This window comes from Cygnus atratus, chromosome Z (assembly GCF_013377495.2).
Source record: "Cygnus atratus isolate AKBS03 ecotype Queensland, Australia chromosome Z, CAtr_DNAZoo_HiC_assembly, whole genome shotgun sequence".
In the NCBI taxonomy this organism is placed as follows: Eukaryota; Metazoa; Chordata; class Aves; order Anseriformes; family Anatidae; genus Cygnus; species Cygnus atratus.
This window is the reverse complement of record NC_066396.1, coordinates 73,985,224-74,010,504: the sequence shown is the minus strand read 5'-3', so window position 1 is coordinate 74,010,504 and position 25,281 is coordinate 73,985,224. Positions and strand designations below refer to the sequence as shown.

Sequence of the window (25,281 nt, the reverse complement as noted above, 5' to 3'; positions counted from 1 at the left end):
ACAAGTTCCTTGTTAGGAAAGAAACAGAAAGTAACATTAAAAGAAAAAGTGCTTTACCCAGCAAAATTTCTAGTGTATGGTTACTATTGAGCTAATATTAATGACTATGTGACCTGAGGTTAAGTACAGTCTTTAGTCAGTTTTTACACTGACACAACTTCAGCATTCCATTTGCAGGACAATTAATGTCTCATCAGCTCAGTCCCGTGAGGCCAAGTCTTCTGTTCATTGCAATCAAATGTAGTCTTTTTTTTTTTTTTTTAATGGTGTTTCAGCCACTCTACTATTAAAATCTTCTTAATATTCTTGTTTAGGGTTACCGCTTTAAATAAAAGGTTGTGTGTGTTACACATATATGTACTTCCACATTTCTGCTTTTCGGTATGATTACTGGATAGCTGTAGGCAGAGAGCTGTAGTTAAAGAGCAGTAATTTTTGTATCTCATCACATACTGTTCTTATATATGTTAAACATTCTATACATGTAAATTAGTTATTCTAAAGCTTTTTCTGATGTTTTGTAATTGATACACACATTCATACACATTGGCATATGGAAAGGTACATAGTCATTATGATAGATGTATTCCGCATTGCAATATATACAATTAACTTTTACTCTACAGTCTTCATTTTTTACTTTATTTTCCTTTTTTCTCAAGTAGAATTTCAGAATCACTTAAGATCATTTATTGAAGAGGTTTAAAAGTTTTGTTTTCGGTGTTTAAGCTTTAGTGAAGATAAGATTTTAATTCTTATGTTGTTTACTTTTCATAAATGAAGCAATGCAGAACTAGGGTTTAAGGTTCCTTATTAATTAGAGAGTGAATTTTAACCCCAAATAATATTCTTCCATTGATTTGATATTTTTTTTTATTCTTGTAGTTCCCTGAAGACAGTCAAGTAAATGAACTAATTTTGAAGCAGATTACCATATCTTTTCAGTTACCTCTCCAGAGGTCTGAACAATCCATCAGATCTTCCCCCAGAAGTCCTGTTTCTGCTTGTCTGTAGCAGCCTCTTCTTTTTTCAAAGCTTGAGTTAAATCCACTGGCAAGGGGACATAAGCCTCTTGATGCTGTTCTTCCATGTCGCTCCTTGGACCACTTACCATTTTTCAGCTCTATTGTTACTAATGATTGGAAAAATAAAGAAATAAATAACGTGGTGGAGTGTTGTTGTGGGAAGATAGCTCCATTTCTAAAAATTTGCTTAGAGATCCTTGTTCTCCATTTCAAAACAGTATGCTGTTTTATTTTACTATTAATCTTGAAGGATAAATGCTCCACCTTTTTATAAATTCTCAAGTCATGAAGTTCCAGGTTCTGAAACACTGACCTGACTTCCAGAAGTCATTAGGAAGTAAAAAAATGTGAAGTGGTGTTTGCTGGGACTATTCACATCTCCTTCAATTCTTTGACAGGCTGTCCTTGTTTCCATTTTCACGTTTTGTTATAATGTTTTTTCTGTTCCAGAAATAGACTGCGGCAGACCTTTGCTGATTCCACACACAGAAATCATCTGGGATAACTCTACCACTCTGTGGAGCAGAGTGTACTATCAGTGTAAAGAAGGATATTATTTCGATGGAGACAGGAATTTTTCAGAATGCACAATGGATCAAGAGTGGGAGAATATTACTTATGTATGCAAAGGTAAATATTATTGTAGGAAATTTTTCTGGGGGTGGACTATTTAAATAGTTTCTAATTCCTGTTCTGAAGGTAGGGTAGATGGAAAGCAAGAAATGCCTTTTTAATCTGCAATGTAGAGAATATGATAGTACTTTCAGACAGAAAAGGCAAGGAAGAGAATGGTAACCATGCAGTGATTTCTAGGGGATGTCATGGCTAGATCATGCTGTATCTGCCTTGCTTTTTATTTCAAACAGAAAGGGACTAATGCAAGTGGAGTTTGATTCCAGCACTGAGAACATTATCCTCTAAAAGACAGGGGAACATCATTAGTCAAGAAGGCGGCATTTAATAACACTCTCTTCTGATACTCTCGTTGTGGTCAATCTTATAGTAGAGGCAATGGACTTGAAAATTCCTTTCTTTTCTTCTCTCCTGATACTCAGAGTAAAATTTGTTTGGAGTTTGTTTGGGGACCTTTCCAGCCTAGATCTCAGGCTTCTCTGAATTTCAGTCCAGGAGGATTGTCTTACAAAAGAACAAATCCTGAGAAGGGAGATCTGTGAGGAAGGTGTTGTCATACTGTGGGCTTGAAAACAGGATGTAATGACATTTTAATAATAGCTAGGAATTAGCAGATGTCTTGGACTGTGGTAGCTGTGCTCCTCAATATTGTTCTGCGTGAAAGAGGTATCTTGATGACTGTCCATCTCTTGATTTTAAGTAGCATTGCTGTCTTCTGCAGATGGTAATGCTCCTGTAGTTTTGTAGCATCTGTATGTTTTCCAGAGGGACTGGAAGTGTCCCTTTGACCGCTTTGTCTGCTACCACTTCACAGACCAAACCTTTACACAGAGCCTGGCCTCTCTCGCCTCACTTGATGTCTTGGATACTCACTGCGAATGTAAACCATGACACATCACTTAAAATGTGCGCACAGACAAACAGGTCTCTCACTTTTTATAGTGCCCTAATAAAAATGGAGTTGCTGGTGTTAGAAGTCATGATTCATACTTCATTTGCGTTGCTCTCCTTTCCGAATGCATCGAGCACTGTAAAGCTTTGAAGGGTCAGAACCTGCAGGCTGCACTCACAGGTTTACTGTGGATTTCAGCACGGTCTTTGTGAGAGGCAGAAGGGTGAATTCCAGCTCTAGCTGTTGGATCAGACAGCAAAAGAAGGTCATAGCTATGGACAAGTAGAATGAAAACACCTTAAAGAAATGGCTTAACTAGTCCAGACATATTTGAAGAAATCATAAATAAGAAATTAGTACAAAAATTAGTACAGAAGTCTCTAACTTCTTAAACTACTATGTTTTTAACACTTATTAACAGTAACAAGTGTCTTTCAAATGAAATAAAATTGCTGTTTTCCTCTGTAGAGCAGGAATGCATGGTTTCACTTTTTTTTTTTTGTATTTTTTGTAGCAGAAAATTCCTTGGTAAATCTGGGAAATTTTTTTTAGAGTGAAAATAAGATACTCTTGTGAGAATAATGATTCTGTCTGCGTAACAGAAAGGCTTTGGCTATAATGCACAAGAGCATGCAGCAGTGGAATAAAAGATAGTCTAAAACAAGAAGCTTCATTTTCACCTTGCGAATTTCAGAGAAGAAATTGTCAAAGCTGAGCTTTTTTGGTAGTAATATTTGTATTACCTGCAGAGGTTGTTCTGGGTATGTGCAGGAAATGTTACACAAGGTAACATTTATTTACAGTTGCATATTTTATAAAAGGGAAATGTATAAAATGAAACCTTCCCACTCTGTTTTTTATTGTTGGGTATATTCATCATAGCTGTGAGAAGGCCCGAAAAAATTTGTGCCTTGGTTATATATCTGAGATGCTTGCTTCTAAATCTTCACTTGCAAATGCAGTATATGTTATTAACAAGTCTGTAAGGGTATCTGTTTGTGACGGGCAGTGAGAGGAAACAGAGGGTTATCTGAAAAGTGTAGAATGAGTTGTTTCTGTCTTTTAGTGAGTTTTATGCAAATGTTTGACCACATATATTGGGTTAGTTGCTCCTCATTATTCTGATCCCAGAAAACTCCTCTCTGCCTGTTTTCTGTGGAGGTAGTTAGTATTCAGTGCTGTGTTTAGCATCTATTGATGTGGGTAGTGACAATATAGTGCCTAAGAAAGGAATACGGTTTACCCAATTTCATTATTTTTATCCAAAGAAAAGAAAATACAAGTTTGCTTTAAAGAATAGCTTCTCAATATTTAAATATGTTTCCAGTAACCCTATTCATTGTATTTTTAGAAATGCATTTACTAAAACTTCTTGGATACGTTAAGTGAAATACAGTCCTTGCAATAGAAGCAACTGCAGTACATGTGTGGGAAAAGTACATGGGTATGTAAAATGAGTGAATTGACCGGTGCGGGAAGGTGATGCACGTTACTGGTGAAGCATTCAAAACTCTGGCAGTAAGAAACAGCTTCTGGTAGTCATGAGGGAAATGTGACCTCTGTGTCACTGTGATGCTAAGTCTGACAGCACAGGTTTCTCACTGATCAGTTGTGAGTTGCCCTCCAAAGTAGTGTTAAGCAGTAAAGGCTGTCAGCAGTTTGTAGGATTCTGATGCACAGAGGATGAGATGATTCAGTCCCAACGTGTTGTGATCCTGGAACTCAGATAGGAGTTTCCCCTGTTCTCTGTGCCCGTACCCACTGCATCTGATCCTGATAATGGAACTTCTTCAGTGTCATAACTGTACGTGCATGCTCTTTTTCACAGTGCTTCTTACTCAATGCGATATCAACTGTCTCTTTCACCGAAGGTTAATTTTCTGTTTCATTTCTCTGTATTGTGGCTCCCCATTTACAAACAGAGTTTAGCTGCCTGTCTTCACCTCTGGTGACTGTGTTTAGATAATAATGTGGAACTTGAATATTACAATAATAATAAATATCTTAAAAGCATCTAGGGAGTAAGTGTTGTTTTTGAGCCACATCCTAGTAAATGTGTGTTGTATGCCAACACTGAAGATCCTAAGGGATGGTGGATACTTGCTACATACGTGCAGATTTCTTATAAATGCTTCTTCTGAGTTCTGAAGGCTTAGAAGGAGGAGCAGTTTGATGAATCAGTTCAGAGAAGGCACAAGAGATTGTCCATACTGTGCACTTTAAAACGTTGCAAAAGAGGAAATGAATATTTTTATGTTGTAAAAAAAAGTCTTGAAAAAATCATAATCTGAATCTGGAATAAACAGGGTAGGACCATCTTTTCAGCTGTAATTTAACTGCAGACCCAAAACAAAGAGAATTTTCATGTAACTGAGAGGGCCTACTTACTGTCTTTTTTAATCAGAGTTGTTTTTTATTTGCTTTCAATTTCCCTTTTTCTCCTGTGCTTTGTCCTTAATCTCAATGGCTATTTTCCTGTCTAGCTGGATGTCAGGTTTTACATTTTCAATTGTACAATATAGGGATGATACAGAAAAATAGCTGGGATGTTTCTGTGGTGGCAGTGTCAGTAATTTCCATGCATCAGTGAATGGGTTAATGATCGCTCTCCTACTGATTTCTATTCCCAGCCACGTGTAAATAATTCATGTCAACAGTTGCAAGCTTAATAGAAAAGGTGTCACTCACATCTGTGGGCATTGATTCAAAACCCAGTAGGAATAAGGACCCCATCAAACAATTGGGATAATTGTAGCCATCAGTGAAAAGGATCTGATTGGCCTGATTTGCTGTAAAGGGCTAATTTGATATGTTAAATCCAGATATATGGTAATCTGATATTTTTTTTAATTGCCTGGAAAAAGCACATGTGGAATCTGTGTCTCAGTAGGTGCTGCCCCTTAGAACAAAGCGATGGAACCCAGTGATGTTAAAAAAAAAAAAAAAAATGTAGCTTTTTGCTCAGTAGGGCTATTTAGTCTTTTTGTTTGTTTGAAACCAAATTAACTATTACTCAGTTTGTGATGGCAAATAGCAGTCCCCAGAACCTCTTTCACTTGGGGAGTAAATCATGTGCATTTCTAGTTCCAGTCCAGGTAATCCCATCTAATCTGTCATGGTTGACTGGTACAGTTTTCCTTTATGTATGCTTACAGTTATATCTTTACATTTTTGTCAATCTGGTTCAATTGCTGTACTCCTTATTGTCTCCTGGTAACATTTTTAGGTGAAGGAAGTAGTAAATCATTAGCTATCTGTCTGCTTCTTCCTAAATGACTGTCCATGCCTGTAGCTTTGCTGGGTTTTTTGAGAGTTTCCCCTATGTAAATTTAGGGGCAGAAGGTGGAAACCTGCTGAAGTTTTCAATGCTAAATAAACTGGAAGCAAGTGTGTTACCAAAAATGACAAAACATCTTTAAAAAATATGCTATCCTAAAACGTACAAACACTGAAGATAACTCTTCGTAAAATAAATTGTAAAAATGCCTGCAAACAGTACTGTGCAAGATGAGTTTGCCTGTATGCCATGGAACAGGTGCCTTGAAACAGTCTGAGTAGAAGTTCCCTTTGAAATACACTTGCAGACATTTCATTTCTGTGCCTGAACATATGTGTACTGCATGTTGGTAGCAGATGGCATTTGCAGCATTATTCACAGCTTTTACAGGATAGAAAACACAAAACATACAAAAAAAAGGCAACATTTTTTTTCTTTCCTCTAAATTATGTGTATGTGCAAGGATGGGTGGGAAAAGCTCTGTACATGAATTCGCCTGTGTGGATGTTCTTTTAGCTACTTGCTAAAGATGAGATGACAGATGAGAGCTGGTTCTGTCTGCTTTCTGTTAAATAGCATTTTTTCATGCAAGTTCAGGAATACTTTACTGGCAAAACGTTTCTCAAACTCAGGTCAACGGCAGTCAAGTGCTCTTCCAGCTGAGGATGAATGAATGGTGTATGTGAAAGAAGTTGTGCTTTTAATGACTGTTTGTTTGGACATACAGTCGTCTGAGTGTTATTTTTTATTCTGATTCAGCAAATAATAGTACTGAGTACTGGCACCTGAACTTGTAAAAGCTGAGGATTAAGGTTGATCCATACAGCACAGAGCAGGACAGCACAACAGTGCAGGTGTTTATGCACTGTCTGTAACTAATATGAACATTTTTCCATGCACTCAAGCACAGAAAGAAGCCCTTTTTCCTAGCAGGACTTTTAAGAATGGAGCAAAGAAGACATTAATCTTCTTTTCTTCTTAGAGTTAGTTTCTGTTTTCTTCCTAGCATGATTTCTCCCCCTCAAGTGCTCACTGTGCTGACAAATCACTTTGTTGCTTGCTTTTTATGTTTTCCCATTTGTGTTCTGTTTACCAGCACCTGCCTTGCCTGGAAGCTAACAGCCAGGTGTTATTTGTGTCTCAGCCCTCTCCCAAATTTGTCTTTCAGTGTCTCATCCAGGATCTTTTCCCACCCTGCTGCTCTGATCCCCAGCCATTTGCATGCTGCTTTTAGGACTCTTTCCCTCGGGATGGGATGGAGGTTGTGAAGGTAACCTGAAGGTCAGTTGAGCAACAGTGGCATCCAGCGGCCTTCTTGGTTAATCGCAAGTTGAAATTTCTTAGTGTTGAAGCACGGCAAAATTGAGACTCTTCATTCTCCCATCTCATTTGTGAGTCTGAGTGAAAGAGGTGGGTTAAAGTGGGATATGCTGAAGACGAGGATGCCATTGTCTGCTAAGACATCTCACAGAGTCTAGGCATGTATAGTGCTTTTCACACGGGGGGAGTTCCAAACTCTGGGAGGCTCTGGCACTCTTAGATGTCATAGGAGAACAAGACAGCCTGAAAACCTGTTTCTCTCTAGGTGAGGGAATAATTTTTATAAATACCTTTGTGCTGTTACTAAATACTGTGTTTATTTTACCAGGATTAAAGTTTAATCAAACCATAGTTGTGTATCTGATAATCCAACCTCAGAGCTTGTAATCAGAGTAACGGAGGAAGATCAGCCTCTTCAGGAGGCCCAGGACTTTTTTGTGCTGGGCTTTCTGTGCATGTTACAGCGTTTCGTAATCTCACTCCTACCCATTCAGAGCGTGAACTTTTGGGGATAAGTCTGCCATCTATGCTGGGCATGTATGGTAAATGTATGGTGACTTTCTCCTTTGGAAAGTGCAGAAAGCATGGCAGAACCGATAGATGTCATTACAGAACAAAACGCTAATGACTCTGTGTACTCCCTTCCAAGAAGGCCATTGTATAAGGTGTGTTTATGCCTGAATACCTAGCATAGTCACTTTTTCATTGTTTGGCTGTTTATTTTTTTTTTACAGAATTTTTTATAAACTCGTGAATCAAGTGCTTGATTTTCTCGCTGAGTGATCTCAGAGATTAATTTGTTTTTACTTGTTTGGCATTTTAATTCAAATTTAATGTATATGTAAATATTTTCCCTCTGGCTGCTCTCTAATGAGGCATTGTTGCCATCCAGTCTTTTAATGAAAATGTGTCTGATTTAAAGAATACAATAACTGAACGTATTCTTTTGTTCTGTGTTGGTACAGCTGTCTTAATACTGTGGAGTTTCTAGTCATTGCTGTGAAACAAATAATAGGAGTAAGCATTTAAATGCAATGAATCACACAGCCAACTGCACGGAAAGTTGTTTGAGAGGGCATGCAGATCCTTTTTCTTCTGCTCTGCAGAAGAGGGACGTTTATGAAAACACAATTATGAAATGGTAATGAAGTGTACTTATAGAGGACGGGGTCCCTGAGCTGTGCCTGCCTTTACTCCAGGGCGTTACATCAACTTCTGTGTGAATGTTTCCAAAGTATCAACCAAGGCTGTTATATAAATTCCCTTCATATTTTCAGTGGCTAGTAAGGGCTTTTTAGCTTAATATCTGTATGAGCTTGGATTTGTATGACCTTGGTCATGTGGTGAATGTGATAAGAAAATACAGCAGCAGGACAAAGTAATGGCATATCTGAAGGACAGCAAAGGCAAGGAGAGGAGCAAATACCTTTGCTGTCAATCTAAATTGTGACCAGAAGGAGCTCCGTTCTTAGCTCTGAGAGGATATTTGATTATCTTGTCATGTGAAGGCAACTGCTCCGTGTCTGATGACAGCAGTGAGAGAGCTGCCTAAAAAAAGAATGGATGAGTAGATCTTTCTGGCTGTGTTTTTTCTCTAAGACACAAACCAAATCTCAAAATAGTTTGTAGGTTAACACAGGTATGTTGAGGATTCTGTTGCTGGTTATTACAACTGTAGTCACTGCATGCTTAGTTCTGTGGGTTTCATTCCTTTAATATCTGGTGTGAAAAATTTTAATGTGGCTGTGTCATTTAATTTTATTTATTATAAGACAAGAAAAAATGTAGACAGCTTTTTAAAACAGAAGCCCAAACAACGAACTAAAATGTTCGTTCAGCTAAAAAAAAACTCTTTTCCAGTCTAGCACAGGTTTCCTAAAATGCTTTTATGCAGGTTGTTGTATTCAGAGGAGTGATCTGTTTTGTTTTGTTCTTAGATGGCTTATTGGTAGTCTCTTTTTCTTATGGACAGATTTTTCAAAGCAGTTTGAGTTTTCGTCTGCAGTTTAACATGACTTCTAATCCATGAAATTAAATGGTCTACAAAGTCTTCAAGTTTGGTTGTGAGTGGCTTATTCTTAAAAAGGCAGACTGTTGCATCTCACAGGGTCAAGATGCTGGCACCGAAATTCAAGGAGAGTATAGAACAAGTGGCAGCAGTAGTGGAACTGGGGCGTTGCTCATTGTTTTTAGGGTTGCAATACAGTCATGAGCACACTTTAATGAAAGACTTTGGCCAGGCATACAGGAATACATATACATGGTACAAGTCTAGTTTACTATGACTGGGAGGAACATATAAAGCTGAGAAAAATCTCTTTCTTCTGGATTGGTTGCCCAGAATGAAAGAACAAGGTCTTTAGTTCAGTATGTAATGAAGATCCTGTTGTAAGAAGCAGTGATGTTGTATACACGTACTTTGATATGCAGAAACATATCAGAGGTCTGCTGGAGTGAATGAGCTTATTCCTTTGCTTTCAGGATACTGTAATTCAGTTTTAACATCCTCTTCAAGATCTATAAAGCTGCTAGGATTAAAATTGTTCTACGTTAAAATGCAAACCCAGCAAAGTCTTTTGGTTTTCTTTTTCATGTTACCTCATGTAATGTTGGCTCTTGTCTAAGCACCTTGCAGTCATTAGCTCAGAATATATTCCTTCACTTAGCATTGTATTTTAATTTTAGGAGCCACAGTAGTTAAGGGAAGACTTGCTACAGAACTCCCGCCTACTTGGTTTTATTTATCCTTTGTGAAAGAAACAGGGAAAAGGAATAAATAAACTGTTGCTCCAAATATATTAAAATTTGCTTGAGAAATAATCACTGTTTTTGTTCTGTGTTTGTGTTTTGGTCACAGAGGAGGAATTGTTCAGTAATTTGTCCATATTCAATGAAACTTGCATGAAATGGCAAAGAAAAACTGGAAGACGAGGAATGCAGAAAACTTACACAGTAAGTGGGGGACAGTATTTGAGACTGGGAGTAGTTTTGTCCTGGTTAATTTTGGTGAGTCATTAGTGGAAGTCAGTTCTATGAGTTTGGTTTGTATTGTAAGTTCTTGGCTCACTCTTCCAGTGCACCTCCCAGAACCCTAAAGGTGACTGGGTTAGGAAATAAACGTATACTTGTCCCAGTGTTACCTGAAAGACTCAAAAGCTGTTGGGAACTGATTCCAACAACTAAAGTATCTAAATATTTCCTTGAAACTGTAAGAAGCATTTCAGCACAAGTTTGTGTTTTAGTGAAATTCCGTTGTAGAGCTGGAGGTCACATTGACATAGAAAACATTGCACAACGTGGTCTCTGTCCCTATCTGTGAGGCAAACATTTCAAGTAAACAGCCTATCGCTTGTAGATACCGGATGTAACTTGTTTTAGAGATGCAACGTACATATATATACACTGTGCCTTGCTCAAGAAATTCAACCACCTTATATTTTAACATTTTTAGAACTGTTTTTCTTAGAAGTTGAAAGCAACCTTTATAATTACTATTTTTGTCATCTGTAAAAGTAAGAATAAAAGTTAAGATATACATTCTTAGAAAAAATTGTTCAATTATTGAAACCGAAAACAATGCTAGAAGATTTCCCACGTTTTGGGAATAACAACAGCCCAGAGGCAGATTATTTTTTCTGAGCATGTCCAAATATAAAATCATAGACTGGTTTGGGTTGGAAGGGACCTTAAAGCCCACCTAATTCCAACCCCCTGCCATGGACAGGGACACCTACCACCAGACCAGGTTGCCCAAAGCCCCATCCAGCCTGGCCTTGAGCACCTCCAGGGATGGGGCAGACACAGCTTCTCTGGGCAGCCTGTGCCTCACCACCCTCTGAGTGAAGAGTTTCCTGCTTACATCTAATCTAAATCTACTGTCTTGTGGTTTAAAGCCACGACTCCTTGTCCTATCACTATATTCCCTGACAAAGAGGCCTTCCCTATCTTTCCTGTAGGCCCCCTTTAGGCACTGGAAGGTCTCCAGAGCCTTTTCTTCCCCAGGCTGAACAACCCCAACTCCCTCAGCCTGTCTTCACAGGAGAGGTGCTCCAGCCCTCATGGCCCTCCTCTGGACTCATTCTAATAGGTCCAGGTCCTTCTTGTGCTGAGGGCCAAATATGGAAAAAATAAAAATGGGATTACTTAGGATCTCCAGGGTGGGGAGGTTAATACGGAAAATGCATTTTGAAGTCAGGTGATGATTTTGGATAACAATCCATCTTTCTCCTACTGTGTGATAAAAAAATGTGGTTCTAGTTTGAGTGCTTTTATTGAGCACCAGTGAGATGGAAAAAACAAGTTCCAAGTTATCTTAATGGTTCAAAACCAATGCTTTGCATTGTACCCAGTGGTAACTGGCAAACTGTGGGTCTCTGTTGTAATGTGGTCTGTGTACCCGCTTCTGCCTGAAATCAGTTCTTAGCAAGACACTTCAGAATAGTCAAAACTGAGGATGATGCATACGTAGATACATGCCATGAAACTCAGAACACAGTCTGGACTGGACTGCCCTGAGCTCATCTAGATAAGCTTTGTCTGTCCCTTCACCTCATACAAATAACCAGGTTTTTATTTCACAGTACGGAGAAGACCAGAGCAAAGCTTGGCTTTTATTGTTGCTTGGCACTCAGTCTTAATGCTGCTCTGTATAGCAAGGGTGAAAAACTGGAAAAAAGAAGAGGAAGTAGTGAGCAAATGTAGTTTCCAGTTGTATGCTGTACAAAAGAATATTCCCTTACAGCTTGCTTTTCATGTTGGAGATGTCTTTAGGGTCCATGCTTTAAATCCATTCTATTTGTTGTAGAAGTAAACAAAACAAACTCATTGTTTTAACAACCAGAAGAAATTAAAGATCTAATCTACAAAGTCATCTTTTTGCACCGGAACAGTTGGTAACAATCCTATTTTTTCAGCTGAACTGATATTCTAAAACAGGCGTTACCCAGATTCTCAAGGCTTAATTGAACCAGTATTCTGAATTTTGGGGAGCTACATACAATCGCAATATTGTTCTTGTTAATCCTTTAATAGTTTCATATACTTGGCCAAAGATGGGATGAGAAGACATTCTCAGAGGATGTGATACTTAACATCACTACGAGTGAAGATAATCCAAATGTGTGTTTAGATCTCAACTCTGGCAGTAACTACGTGGTGAATATTACTACCATCTCTTCCACAAACATCAGCGTGTCAGTTACAGTAGCAGTTCAAACAAAGGGTAGGTTTTGTCTTGTGTTTGCTGTGCTTGCAGAACTTACTGTGGTGCAGAGTTGTTTGGAGCCCTGCAGACAAGATAACAGGCTCTTTCCTAGACTGTATCTTTCTTTATGCTCACTGCACAAATGTAGCTGCTACCACCATCCTCTTTTTCTCAAGAGAGATGCTTTTCTTTCTCCTCACTGTAGTCATTTAATCTGTGATCAAACAAAGCTGTGACCGTAAGTGCCCTTCAAAAAGGCTTGGCAGTCTTGCTTCTTCAGGATTTGTCTTTTGACTAAAGCAGGATACGGTGCTGTTGCTGGCTACGTGCCAGAACTTCAGTCCGTGGCACAGTGCTCACTGTTTTCCATTCCTTGCCTTGATAACCAATTCTGTGGGAGAGTTTGCTGTTCCTGAGCTGTGTGATACTGATCTAAGTGACGTGAGCATTATAGATAATGCTCCTATGTTTAGCACTGATGAGCACTGTTCTGGCAGTTTTTCAGTAACTGTAGAGAAGGCATGTTCTAACTGCAGGGTTCTGTAATATTTTGGTCATGGAAATTTGAGGCTTGCCTTCTGACACACTAATTCTAATGAGACAGTCCGTGAGAAATAATCGTCTTTGGAATCCACAATTATTTTTTTTATTTTTATTTTTTTCCTCAAGAGCTTTTTCCTAAAGGGCATCATCTGTGACAAATGGTTCTGTGGTAACTTTATTTTCATCGGAGGGTCCGAACCACTGGATGTTTGTCGTTACACCCTTCCTCAGTCTGAGACGAATAAATCCTGTCTCGATTTTCCAAATAGCATGCTTGTTTTTTTTCCCAAAAGCCATTTTCTTGGGAAAAAATACTTGCTTTATTTACTGTATTCATCTGAAAAGAAATGAGGTTCTGCCTCCTCCTCAGGATAGAATTAAAATAAAAATCTTCCTTTATTCGCATCTACTCAAATTCAATTTGTTGTAGAGGGTGAAGTCTTTGTAATAATTGGTCCCTTTTTATTGTTTCTACAGTAAAGGAAGCTTTCAATAATGTGTTAATTTTTAATGACACCTGCTTGAAATGGCGGAGAAATATAAGGGGAGCTGATACGGAAGACAGATACTCTGTAAGTGATAATCCATATTTTGAATGAAAAATTATTTTACCTCTCTAGAAAACAATTTTATATAAATGATGTATGTGAATAATCTGTAATTTCTGAGGCACTTGTTGCCATCACTGTTCCTCACTCTAATACTCTCATAAAAAGCCAGGGAATAAGCTTCGTAGCAGCCTTCAAAAAAAAGAAATGTTCTACCATGTTCTTTTGTAGTCTCCTGTTTCTTACTTATTCTTTCCCCTATTGTACTGTTACCTGTCTGTACCTTCCCTATCAGTACTTTTTGCCTCCCCTATCTGTACCTTCAGCTTCATCACATTCAGGCCCCAGACAAGTCTGTTCCAATTCCACAGAGTCAGTACACTCTGCCGTGTGATATGCCTCCAATCTTCCCTTAGCCCAGCAAGTCCTTTCTGTGTTAACTACCTCTGCCTGGACTCTGACCACCTGCTGTTATCTCAAATCTCAGAGTGCTCAGAGATTATCTAAAGGCATGGGATCCATTTAAAGGAAAATAATCATGGCTGAAACACAGAAAGCAGTTTAGGTTTTATTAATAGAAGAATGATCACGAAAGGCCTTAAGTTAATAACTTCAGATTCATTTTGGATGTCAACAACAAAACAAACGCACCAAAAATCCAACTGAAACAAAAATACTGTGTCTGTAAGTTTCCCTGGAACCATATCTTTGTCAGCAGAAACCTGAGGTTACTTGGCATTTTGACGTAGATCAAAATGGCTTGATTTTCACTTACTCTTCATAGTCAAACCAGAGATGTATGCATGTGAGCTTACTTTCGTAGCTCATCGCTTTGCACCATGAGGATATGCTACAATGAAAGTGCACCATTACTGGAAGTCTGCATGTTAGGAAGCAAGCAAGACTTGGGGAAAATTATGGTTTTCAAAGAAAAGAAGATAGACAGACTATCAGGAGGACAAGTGAAAGAACTAGCACACTGTCAGAGCTGATCAACAAGAGGGACTGCACTTGTCAAATTTTGGAAGCATTTGAATTAGAATAACTGTCAGTGCCAGTAGTTTTGGCAGTCTGTATGCAATGATGTGTTTTTCTGCGGTTTCTTCCGATTAAGAGTACGATATGAATGAATGCAAGTGATATATTAACACATTACAATTTCCATGCCATGATTGTTTGGTTTCAGTTTCATGTGCAAGGCCAGCGTTGGTATCAGAAGGAATTCTTGCATGAAATGACCTTCAACCTTACCACACACAAGCAGGCTCCAGAAGTTTGTTTTGATTTGCAGCCAGGCACCAATTACTCTGTTAATATTTCCATGGTAGCTTTGAATTTTTCACTGATGGTTTCAATGACAACGCAAATCACAGGTAGGTCCTGCCATTTATATGTTGTATTTACTAAAGGACCTGTTGGGTGCAAAAGACTCAGGTGAAACAGCATGGTTGATCTCAGCATTGTGTGGTGGGCTGTCAAAAGGGCTGTTTCTGTGCTCATTATTCTTCATTATTATTCACTTTAATGGATTTAACATGTTGACAGTCCAGTGGTTGAAGGAGGAGAGAAATGGGGTGCAGTGTTTCTGAAGTGTTGTTTTCACACAGCAGGGAAAAGGTAGTTTGGTGGGTTAGACATTAAGTATCTAGGGGAGCGGGGTTCAATTCCCAGCCCTGTTAGATGTTAAGTGAGTTACTCTTTCAGTGCCAGCTGTTTCCACCATGGTTATAAAAGCAGAATAGATATCACTAAAGTCTACAAGGGTCCAAAGTACAAAGAGTCCTGTAGATAGATGTCTTCATCTATAATTAGTAGAGTACAAAACATAAAAGGCATTTGATCAAAAAGCACACTGTAGGGAGATAGTCAGCTTCAGGATTTTGCAAGATATGTGTATGGTACTAAAATGTCAAGATTAAAAAAAATTATCCTTAACTCATTGTTCAGAATAGTTTTGCACCACCCCTATACTGTCAGACTTTCTGTATTATATTATTATTATTTTACTATGAAATGCAGTGCTTGGTGCTAGTACCTTTCCTTCCTGTTTGGTTGGAATAGATAGGTAAGAAACCTTAAAGCTCTCTGGGTGTATGTAACTCTTTCAGCCATTAGGTGGAACCAATTCTCTTCCAACTGCAGATGAAGAACTGGTGATATGCAGTTTTTGAAATTCATAGTATTACAATATTTTCAAAAGTAAATCTAAAGTTTTTGGACTTGATTGAAAGGCAGAACATCATGTTTCCTAAAGGTACTGTGTAGGGTATACAATGACGTGGATTTTCTTTTAAATGACGTTGCAGTAATGATTTGGTAATTGATTTTCATAAGTTGCCTAGCTGTGACTCAAAGGTAGCATCCATGAGTACATGTAGCTTCGTGAAAACTAATAAGCTGTCTCAAGAGTTTGGTTGACTGAGGTAATTACGAACACATACTCAGAGTAAAGGCATTCCTCTTTTCTCTGTCATCCTGTCGTATTTCCTAAACTCTACGGGATTGCATCAGGTCACTTACTGAAAAGAGCTCTAGAGAACACTTTGCAGCAGGTGCTGTGTGAAGCGGTGTTTGTGACTTGGCAGCTGGCACGTTTTGCCTCTCCACTGAGTTAGTGCTTAACAAATGCACTTGTGTAGCCCCAGAAAAGATCTTCACATAAAAGTTAGGTCATTGCCATTTCGAAGGGAGATCCTGCCACAAGCCATGTTTTATCTGATAGTTACTTCTCTCAGTGAGCAATAAAAAGTAGGCATTGCTCTGCCATCTCTTCCTGAAGTGTGCCACACAAACACTTTATATTGTGCTTTTTTTTTTAAATGAAAGCCAAAAAGTTGAAATGGGTCTTTTTGTGGTTGAAATTGAGTGAAAATTACAAAGCCAACAGCAATCATGCTGTTCACAAAACATGCAAAAAAAAGTTCACAAAATAATGAGAATCTAACTAAGATTTTTATTTTTATTTTTATTTTTCTATTTCAGCTGGTTCAAAATGAAAAGGAAACAGTTAAAATAATTCTTTTGGCAATATCCCTTTGACTTCCATGCCTTCTGTATGGGAGGGGAATTGCATTATCTTTACAAGCAACTTAATTTATATAATAACTACTTACAATTTTAGAGTAGGTGTATAATTTGCTTCTTCATTTGTCCAGTTATTTTGTAATTATGTACGTTGTTAGGCCAGATGGTTGTGTTTCTGTAGTGGGTGGAATGATCTCAGTTTTTCTGCCAGCTTAAGTTTGAAAAGTGTCGTCTGTCTCTCATGGTTTTCTGGCTAAACAGTACTGTGTAAATGCAAGATATGCCTTAAGCACAGAAGCATAAAGAAGCTGAGACTTGCACAGATGTTTTACTGTTAATATATTGGAAGTGGCCTGGTTTATTGTCTAAAGTTTCATGTAGCATCTGCTAACAAATGTACATTCAGTTGGTTTGTTTCCCCAGCTAGGGGCAAATCCACAGTCTGTTAGGTGTTGCATCTCCTAGACTTCCACACATCTCTCATATTTTGAGAGTTTGGGGAGTCATACCTGCAGAGTTTCAAATACTGTGGAAAAAAAATGTCACAGTTGGATGAAGATTTAGTTTTCTGACAATGTGTATAAACTCTTGAGAGTGTTGCAAAATACAATAAGTATGTAAATGCTAGCAAGTTTTTTTTTTCCAGAAGGGAGGACTTGTAAATGCATGAGAAACCTACTTCTACTTCATATATCTGAAACCAGGATATATTATATCCATAGTATTTCTAAAGAGGAAGAAAACCCCCCAAAATTTGGGACTCAGAAGCCTGCTTCTCATCCTGGCAAGTAGCATCCTTTAAAAATAGTTCTGTGCTGAGCACATAGTTGTTTCTGCCGATCATCTTGTGGATGGTAAATATAGTCTACCAAATGCTTTGTGGATCATTGAAATTCTGCTCCTTTCATACTTCCAGTGACAGACATCTCACACAGTCTTTTATGTCTTCTTAGCTTATTTTAGACAAGCTCTCAGCACCTGTCTACTCAAGATAGGAAATTAAGTCAATTATAAAAAGTAGTTAGGCAGCAATTACATTGTAGATGTGAAAAGATTGTAACAAGATCGTCTTTTAAACCGGAAGGGAGTTGGTTTTTTTTCTATTTCCAAGGAAAAGGAGCGTGTCTTCCGGGTGCACTTTGTCTTTCATAATTTCTGTCAGGATTACTATAATTACAGGCAGTTATGTTGCTCTTCTTTTTGGTAGATTATTTGTAGGCATACTGAAACAAGTCATTCTTCTTAATTTCATTATCTGTTTTCACATACGAATTTAAGAAAACTGAGTTTTATAACAGCTTTCAAGTGTTTGAAAAACAGGATAATAGACAAAGACTTAATGCAAGGGCTTTCACTTCTAATATTCTAAATAAGAGTAACTTCTTCAGTTGAGATACGTTATAATAATACTGATATTTGCTTTGGGGTAGAGTCTCATAATGGACATGTGACAAAATTTTGGTCTTTGGGATGTTTGTTAATGCCTGCTTATTTATGGTGTCTGGCTAATATTCTTTGTTTTAGACATGGTCACTGTGACCTAAGGCGTTGTATTTGTAAGACAGAATTTTCTTGACATTAGAAGTAACTGTCTTGTGTCTGAATTGCTAAATAGGGAAATCTTGCATTTCGTTCTTGTAAAATTATTCATAATAGATTTGATGACAATTTCTCATTACCCTTCCTACTCTCAATTTTTTGCGCAAAATCAAAAGTATATTTTGAGTTTGTAGTACGCTTAATGTTCACACTTGCTGCCATTTCTTACTTATTAGTACATGCACTTTCTGTTGATTTTGGGTGGGTTTGCCATATAGCTTGTGTGTGTATCTCAGACAGCAGAAGTAGTTCCTTTGTCTCTCAAATACTATTCCTTTTGTTTTAGTCCAGGGTATATGTGCTGGCCACATACTCTTGTATGTGTATCCTCTCTCTCTTCCTATGAGCGTGTAAGTTGGAATTCACAAGCAGGGAGTCCAGAAAGTGATTTGAATTAGAAGAATGAAGTTCATCGCGTACTGAGTATAGTCTTCTAGAATTCTGCTCTGTGGCCTTCATATGTGGAAAAGGTACTACATTGGACTTGACGATCTTGACAAGTCTTTTCCAGCTTAAATGATTCTATTAGAGATGAGGTAGAGAAGTCTGATTTGTGTGTGTGCCCGTGGGTGTACAGGGCCACACATAAAGGATACGTTGTTCTGCTCTGTTGTATTGTGGGAAAAGATTTATGCTTTCTTTCAAAGAGGGAGTTCTTTAAGGTCTGGAAATGGAGAGGGAAAATCAAATCTGCTTTTCAGTAAGGAAGTAAAAGACTGTTGGGGAAGTAGTGCTTTGACAGCTCTTACTCTGACAGCAAATTATATGCCTCGAGAGAGTCCATTACAGTGAGCTGCTTCAGAGCACTAGTATTGCAAAGGAGCTTCTGGCTTTTGTAACAGAGAAAAGGGAGTGAATAAAGCCTGAGCATGAAAATCATTCTTTTGTAAGGAGGAAATTAGCCACTGGTTCTGTAAACATTTCTATACAAATTCCATGGTGTGTGCTTTGTATTTATGCAAAGACTATTCAAATGCATAAGGTCATATGAAACCTACTTATATCACAGAATGGCTTGGGCTGGAAGGGACCTTAAAGATCACCCACTTCCAACCCCCTGCCATAGACAGGGATGCCACCCACTAGATCAGGATGCAAAGGGCCTCATCTAACACTGGTCTTGAACACCTCCAGGGATGGGGCATCCACAGCTTCTCTGGGCAACCTCTTCCAGGGCCTCAACACCCTCTTGAGTGGTGAGAAGATTTCCTCCTAACATCTAATCCAAATCTCCTCTCTTTTAGTTTAAACCCCGTTTTCCATTCATTATCTGCCCGAGCAAGAAGTTGGTCTCCATCTCTTTTGATAAGCTCCCTTTAGGTATTGAAAGGCTGCAATGAGGTCACCCCAGAGACTTCTTTTCTGTAGGCTGAACAGCCCCAGCGCTCTCAGCCTTTCTTCACAGGGGAGGTGCTCCAGCCCTCTGATCATCTTTGTATACCTTCTCTGGACCCGCTCTAACAGCCCCACATCCCTCTTGTGCTGGGGGCCCCAGCCCTGGACGCAGCACTCCAGGTGGGGCCTCACAAGGGCAGAGCAGAGGGGGACAATCACCTCCCTTGCTCTGCTGGCCACCCCTCTGTTGATGCAGCCCAGGACGCAGTTGGCCTTCTGGGCTGCAGGCACCCACTGCTGGCTCGTGTCGAGCTTTTCGTCCACCAGAACCCCCAAGTCCTTCTCTGCAGGGCTGCTCTCAAGGAGTTCTTCTCCCAGTCTGTGCTCCTCTCTGGGATTGCCCTGGCCCAGGTGCAGCACCTTGTGCTGGGACTCGTTGAACCTCATTAGGTTCACGTGGGCCCACTTCTCCAGCCTGTCCAGGTCCCTCTGGATCACATCCCTTCCTTCTGTTGTGTGACTGCACTGCTCAGCTTGGTGTCATCTGCTAACTTGCTGAGGGTGCACTCGATCCTACTATGTGATTGATAAAGATATTAAACAGTACCTGTCCCAAGACAGACTTCTACTTCTCAGTTATTTTTCTGACCTCATTCATAACAAGATTTTTTTCATAAATACCTGTGAAATCATGATCATTCTCATCAACTCTATTATTGTGTTCAACAGAACAGTTGATACAGATGATGTAGTCTATGCTTTATAGTCTGTGCTTTATACGCTGACCAAAATTCTTTACTTTTGTAGTATCTTCCATCTGTGTCAACTGGGAGTTCTTTAGTATTACTTCAAGTGGTTCTTCACAAATTTATAGCCGTATACTGGCACTGATCTTTGTTTTCCTTAACTAGTTATTTCAACTCATATTTTCTAAAATGATTGAAATTCAAAAAGGGAAAAATTCAAGAATAAGCTGCATTGAGGAGTAAGGTAGATTTAAGGACTATCCAACCATGAATTCATACAAGAAAAGTCGCTCCCCACACAACCTGCTAGTATTTCTCTTTCTAAGATACAGTATTTAAAGAAGATTATTTAAGTCATCATTTTCTGTGGATATGGTCTTGGTTCATTCCCCTCCCTTCTTCCCTTCCACCTGTTAATAATGTTTTTCTCCAAACAAGAAATCTCTTAAAGCAATTATACTGGAATATATACTATAAACTTAGTTACTCTTCAGACAGCAGTATAAATAGTGTAAAAAAAACAAAAAAAAAATCCCTTTCCTTTTCTATTGAATCAGTGCCTCTGTCTTATTATTGTGTACATTTTACAGCAGTGTTTTTGACTTCCTTGTTTTAAAATCCAGTAAAAATGTTTTTTGGACATACAGCCTTGGAATAACCGTTAAAAAAAATAAAACCACACAACCCTTATTTTGCAATAAATAAGATCACACAAATGGCATTATTTCAGCAATGGTTGTTTTCAATTATAACTTGGCCTTAAGAGAAATCTTTGATTTGACTTCCCTGAACTTGGGAACAGTTACCATCTGTTTTTGGACTTTGTGATTTAGTTCCGTTATTATTTTTAAAGCTTTATCACTAGCACAAAATAACGAAGGGAAGCAGTAAACAGGACTATGCTGACCCCGAACAAAGGTTTTTTAATAAGAAACAAATTATCCAGCTTCAAAGGTTTTATATGTAGACCTATTTAGCATGGTGTAGGGATGGATTTTTGCATTGATTGTTGACATGTCTGTACAGGACAGATCTGTGCTACAGCTTTTTTTGCTGGCATTGTATTTCCAATAGTGCAAAGGTCAGATGGCAGGAAAAGCATTAAATATTCCTGTTACCAGTACTGGAGAATGCCATAAAATTACCCATGTTCTTCATTTTGCAGCAGTTTGCAATTTCCAAAACTAAAGAAAAAATAAACCATAGAAACATGGACTCATTCAGGTTGGAAAAGACTTCTAAGATCATCTAGCCCAACCTTTAACGTAGCATTGAAGTCCACCATTAAACCCTGCTGCTAAGTTCCACATCTCTGTGTTTCTTGAAGTCCTCCAGGGGTCGTGACTCAAGCACTTCCCCGGGCAGCCTGTTCCAATGCTGCACAACCCTTTCAGTGAAGAAATTTCTCCTCATATCCAACCTGAACCTCCCCTGGTGCAACCTGAGGCCATTTCCCCTCGTCTTATCACTTGGTGCTTGGGAGAAGGGCCCAATCCCCCACCTCACTACAACCTCCTTTAAGGCAGTAGTAAAGTACAATGAGGTCTTCCCTGAGCCTCCTTTTCTCCAGGCCAAAAAACCCCAGCTCCCTCAGCTGCTCCTCCTAAGGCTTGTTTTGGAGAACACTTTTACACCTAAATGTACATGTTCCATTGTGAAACACTTTAATGATGACTGAAAGTGAAGTGCCCACAGCATGCTAGCTTTTTCTGAAGAGTATGATTACAGTGTAACAGTTTTTTTCTCCAGCATTGAGGCCTGTGTTGTTTTCCTGTGCTTTTGCAACGGCACTTGAGAAAGCAAGTGCACTTGTTTCCTGCAGCCTGGCTTCATGTTCAAAGGGACATTCAGCACATCGATTCTCAATGTAGAAAATCAGCGTGATGATGAAATGTCTAAGCACTAGAAACCCAACATTGCTGTGACAAGTGCTAAGAGCAGGACTGCATCTTGATGTATTTCTTGCTATGTTTTACTGCATTTTCCTGGTGCTGCTACAGGTATTAGTCTGTTTTTTTGGTGAAAAGTAAAAAGTAAACAAACAATACAAAACAAAAACACAACCAACCAACCACCAGTACGAAAAAGCGACAAAAAAACCTTTACAAAGGTTAGGTGTCAACAGCACCTGAACACACTGGAGAATCTTGCTTTCTTCTCACAATCCACCTGGTACAAGTATTTATCTGTTGATGGTATTCCCCTTTTCCCTCCACCATTTCTATATGGTGTTAAGTCAGTAGTTCTTCCATGTGGATTTTTGACTCTGGACAGTATGATGTCTTTAGAGCAGATATTTTTGGCAAATGCTAAATTTCTGGAAGGACGCTCCTTTTTAAAAGTTCCTAGTGACCAAATATTGTGTACAGAGTAACTCCTTCAGAGTTTCCGTACTGTTTACTGAAGCAAAAATGAAACCCATTCCTTTCATGTATCCTTATTATCATTAGTTTGCATTGTTGCAGGCTGTTTGCTCTTCTTGCTAAAGCAGACAGTTGTCTTAATTGTGCTTGATGTTTGTAGTAATTTGTATTTCTTAACAGCAACTAAAAATAGTGGAAGACACTGAGTGCTAAAACCACAGTAATTTGCAGATTTTGTTCTCTTTTGCCCCCCTTCTAGGGCTGTCAGTGGTAGACATCAGTTTGTTTTCATATACTGCATTTTTCCTGTCATTTTGGAACATGTAATTGTCATGAACTGTGCCAGCAGTGGTTTTGCTGCCTGTTCCCCTTTTGCAATCAATGCTTGTTTGAAAAAAAAAAATGCAAAACCATTGCATGCATTGCATATTCTACCTGGCATTAAAGAAGAAATTCCCAGTTTTTTTCTTGGATATTGGAAAATTCACAAGAGAAATTAACAATAGTGTCTCTTGGTCGTACTGGATATGAAGGGAAAGGTAGGTATGAGAAATGTACCAGATAAATCTGCCCTGACAGAATGTATATTCCTATCTCCGGGTCCACTGGCAGTGTCTCTTCTGAGGAACCATTGAAGTTAAGGGAGGGTTTGCAGGTCTTAAGTTCTGTTTACTTATCTTTGCAAGGTGTAAAGGACGTAGAGCTTGACTGTCAAATATTACTTGTTCATTTATTTTGTTCAGCTAGAAATAGCTAGTCCATAAATGTTAAAGTATCTGTAGTCATAGAAGTATTGAGATGACACTCCAAAGTAAGGACCAACTCATGTTCTTGCAGGCAGCCATGTAATAAAATTCATTAACTCAGGAAACTATATGAAAGGATTTTCTGCTTTGTCTACTGCTAGAGAAAAGCTTCTCTAAAACATTCAGGCTTTGCTGGATGCAGATCTTACTCTCGTTTCAATCCTAATCATTCATAACTGGCTTCTTTGTGAGTGGTTTACCCATAGCCTGGTTTTGAAGAGGACCTGATAAAGGGAACTGCCAGGGCAATTAGTTCGGCTAGGTAAGCTAGCCAAAGGGTAGCTTTGTCAGGAGGATCTCCTGAGGATGATTTTTACCAAGGGCAAGGTAGGGTTTTCCTTCATAGGGATATATGTCTGGCACGTTGTGTTTATTTTGGGTATGTTATACTTACGTTGTTCCTTTCCCATCTTGGTGCCATCTATTTAAAGCAGAGATCATGTAGGCTCTCAGATTTCATTTTCAAAGGTATGAGACAAGTTTCTGGTTCGTCTTGTATTCATTATTTGTATAGTACTTTTTTGTAGTCATCCTCTGCACTGGTTTGATTTAGCTCTGTTGGACTGATTGGAACTTCAGACTGTTGTGAAATTACCACACTTGAATCCTCTGTACCTGTGCTGGTATTATTCTAGTGTTGCAGAAATCTATTTCTTAGGCTTTTTCAAGCTGCAATTTCTTTTTTTCTCCTTTTTTCTTTTTTTTTTTTTTTGTTACCATTCTGGTGATCTGGTGACTAACAATCATTCTAAGGTGGTTTTCCTACTACTCAAGCAAACCTCAGAAATACAACAAAAAAAATCATGTTAGTAGCCCCATGTATATTTGCTTTTCACATTATGCTGTTGAATAGCATCCCTTTTCTTCAGAACAACAGCTTTCAAGTTCAATCAGTTCCTCTTGTGTAACATCCCCATACTGCTTTGGTTTTACACTGCCTAGCATTGTTTGAGCAGCATGCTCATCTCTACACACCCAGATTTTGCACCATGATTGTTAACAAAATGATAGTCTTGGTACTTACTGCGTTCAGTCTTGGAGGAACTGTCATGACCTTTCTGCACGCCAGGACTTCTGCTTTCAACATTTTATCTTTTTCTAGCTCCCCATTTACCAGTTCGTCTGTAAAAACTTTACAGTTTTTCTGCCAACCCTCATTTTTTCCAGCTGTACTGATGATTTTCTGTAGGTCAAAATGTATGTACACCTGCTTCTATTCCAGCTGTTTGAAAAGTCCACATATCTCAGCAAGGATTTGCCTGATGTGTCTAAACTTTGGCAAATGTGCCTTGGTTTTCTTGTTTGTCTCCATGACATTGATTATTCTTTCAAATGGCACTCTGAAGCCTTGGTTTTCCTGCAAACAAGCACTGAAGCACTGCATTTGTTACTCAAAGTCATGTAAACAGTTTGATAGACCAGTTTTCAAACAGCCTACCCATACCTGTAAATATCCATGCTAGTTCTTTTGGTTTTCTGGGGTGATACTATCTAAACTTCACACTCTGCCCACCCCAGCTGCACACACCAAAGCTCTTTTCGTTTGTGCTTCTAGGCTGATAGTGGTAATTTCCATTACCATAGCACCGATCTCTGTCAGTCTGCAGCTGTCATTGTTGCCATCAAAACTGGCAGCAGAAAGTGTTTGTTCTGTTTTGGCCTTGATGCAAATTCCCACTAGAACAAATTAGAGCACGGTACCCATATCGAAATCCAATTTAAGGGGCTGGATATCACTAGCTGATTGTGTGCAGTAACTATAGAACTTGCCTTCTTGAAAGTACTTTTGGCTCTGATAAATTTTCCTTTATTCATACTGACTTATTTCTCATAGTGGGCTATGTGCCCAAAGATTTACATTTTACTTCTCCTTGACCATTTCAGTTAGTCTACTAAATAATATTGCTTCTTCCTATAAATCTTTCCTGTTCTTTGCAGTCTGCCATTATTCTTTGTATCTCTGTTCT

The 25,281-nt window shown here is 38.7% G+C and overlaps 1 protein-coding gene across 2 annotated transcripts in view; it reads left to right on the top strand.

The window, feature by feature from the left end:
* SUSD1 (sushi domain containing 1) overlaps positions 1–25,281 on the top strand; it is a 47,334-nt gene that overhangs the window by 8,756 nt on the left and 13,297 nt on the right. For both annotated transcript variants that reach the window (XM_035564572.2, XM_050716162.1), the window contains exons 7-11: positions 1,476–1,655; positions 10,005–10,099; positions 12,179–12,368; positions 13,371–13,465; positions 14,628–14,814. In XM_035564572.2, coding sequence (XP_035420465.1) covers positions 1,476–1,655; positions 10,005–10,099; positions 12,179–12,368; positions 13,371–13,465; positions 14,628–14,814 — 747 coding nt within the window. The remainder of the gene's footprint in view (positions 1–1,475; positions 1,656–10,004; positions 10,100–12,178; positions 12,369–13,370; positions 13,466–14,627; positions 14,815–25,281) is intronic.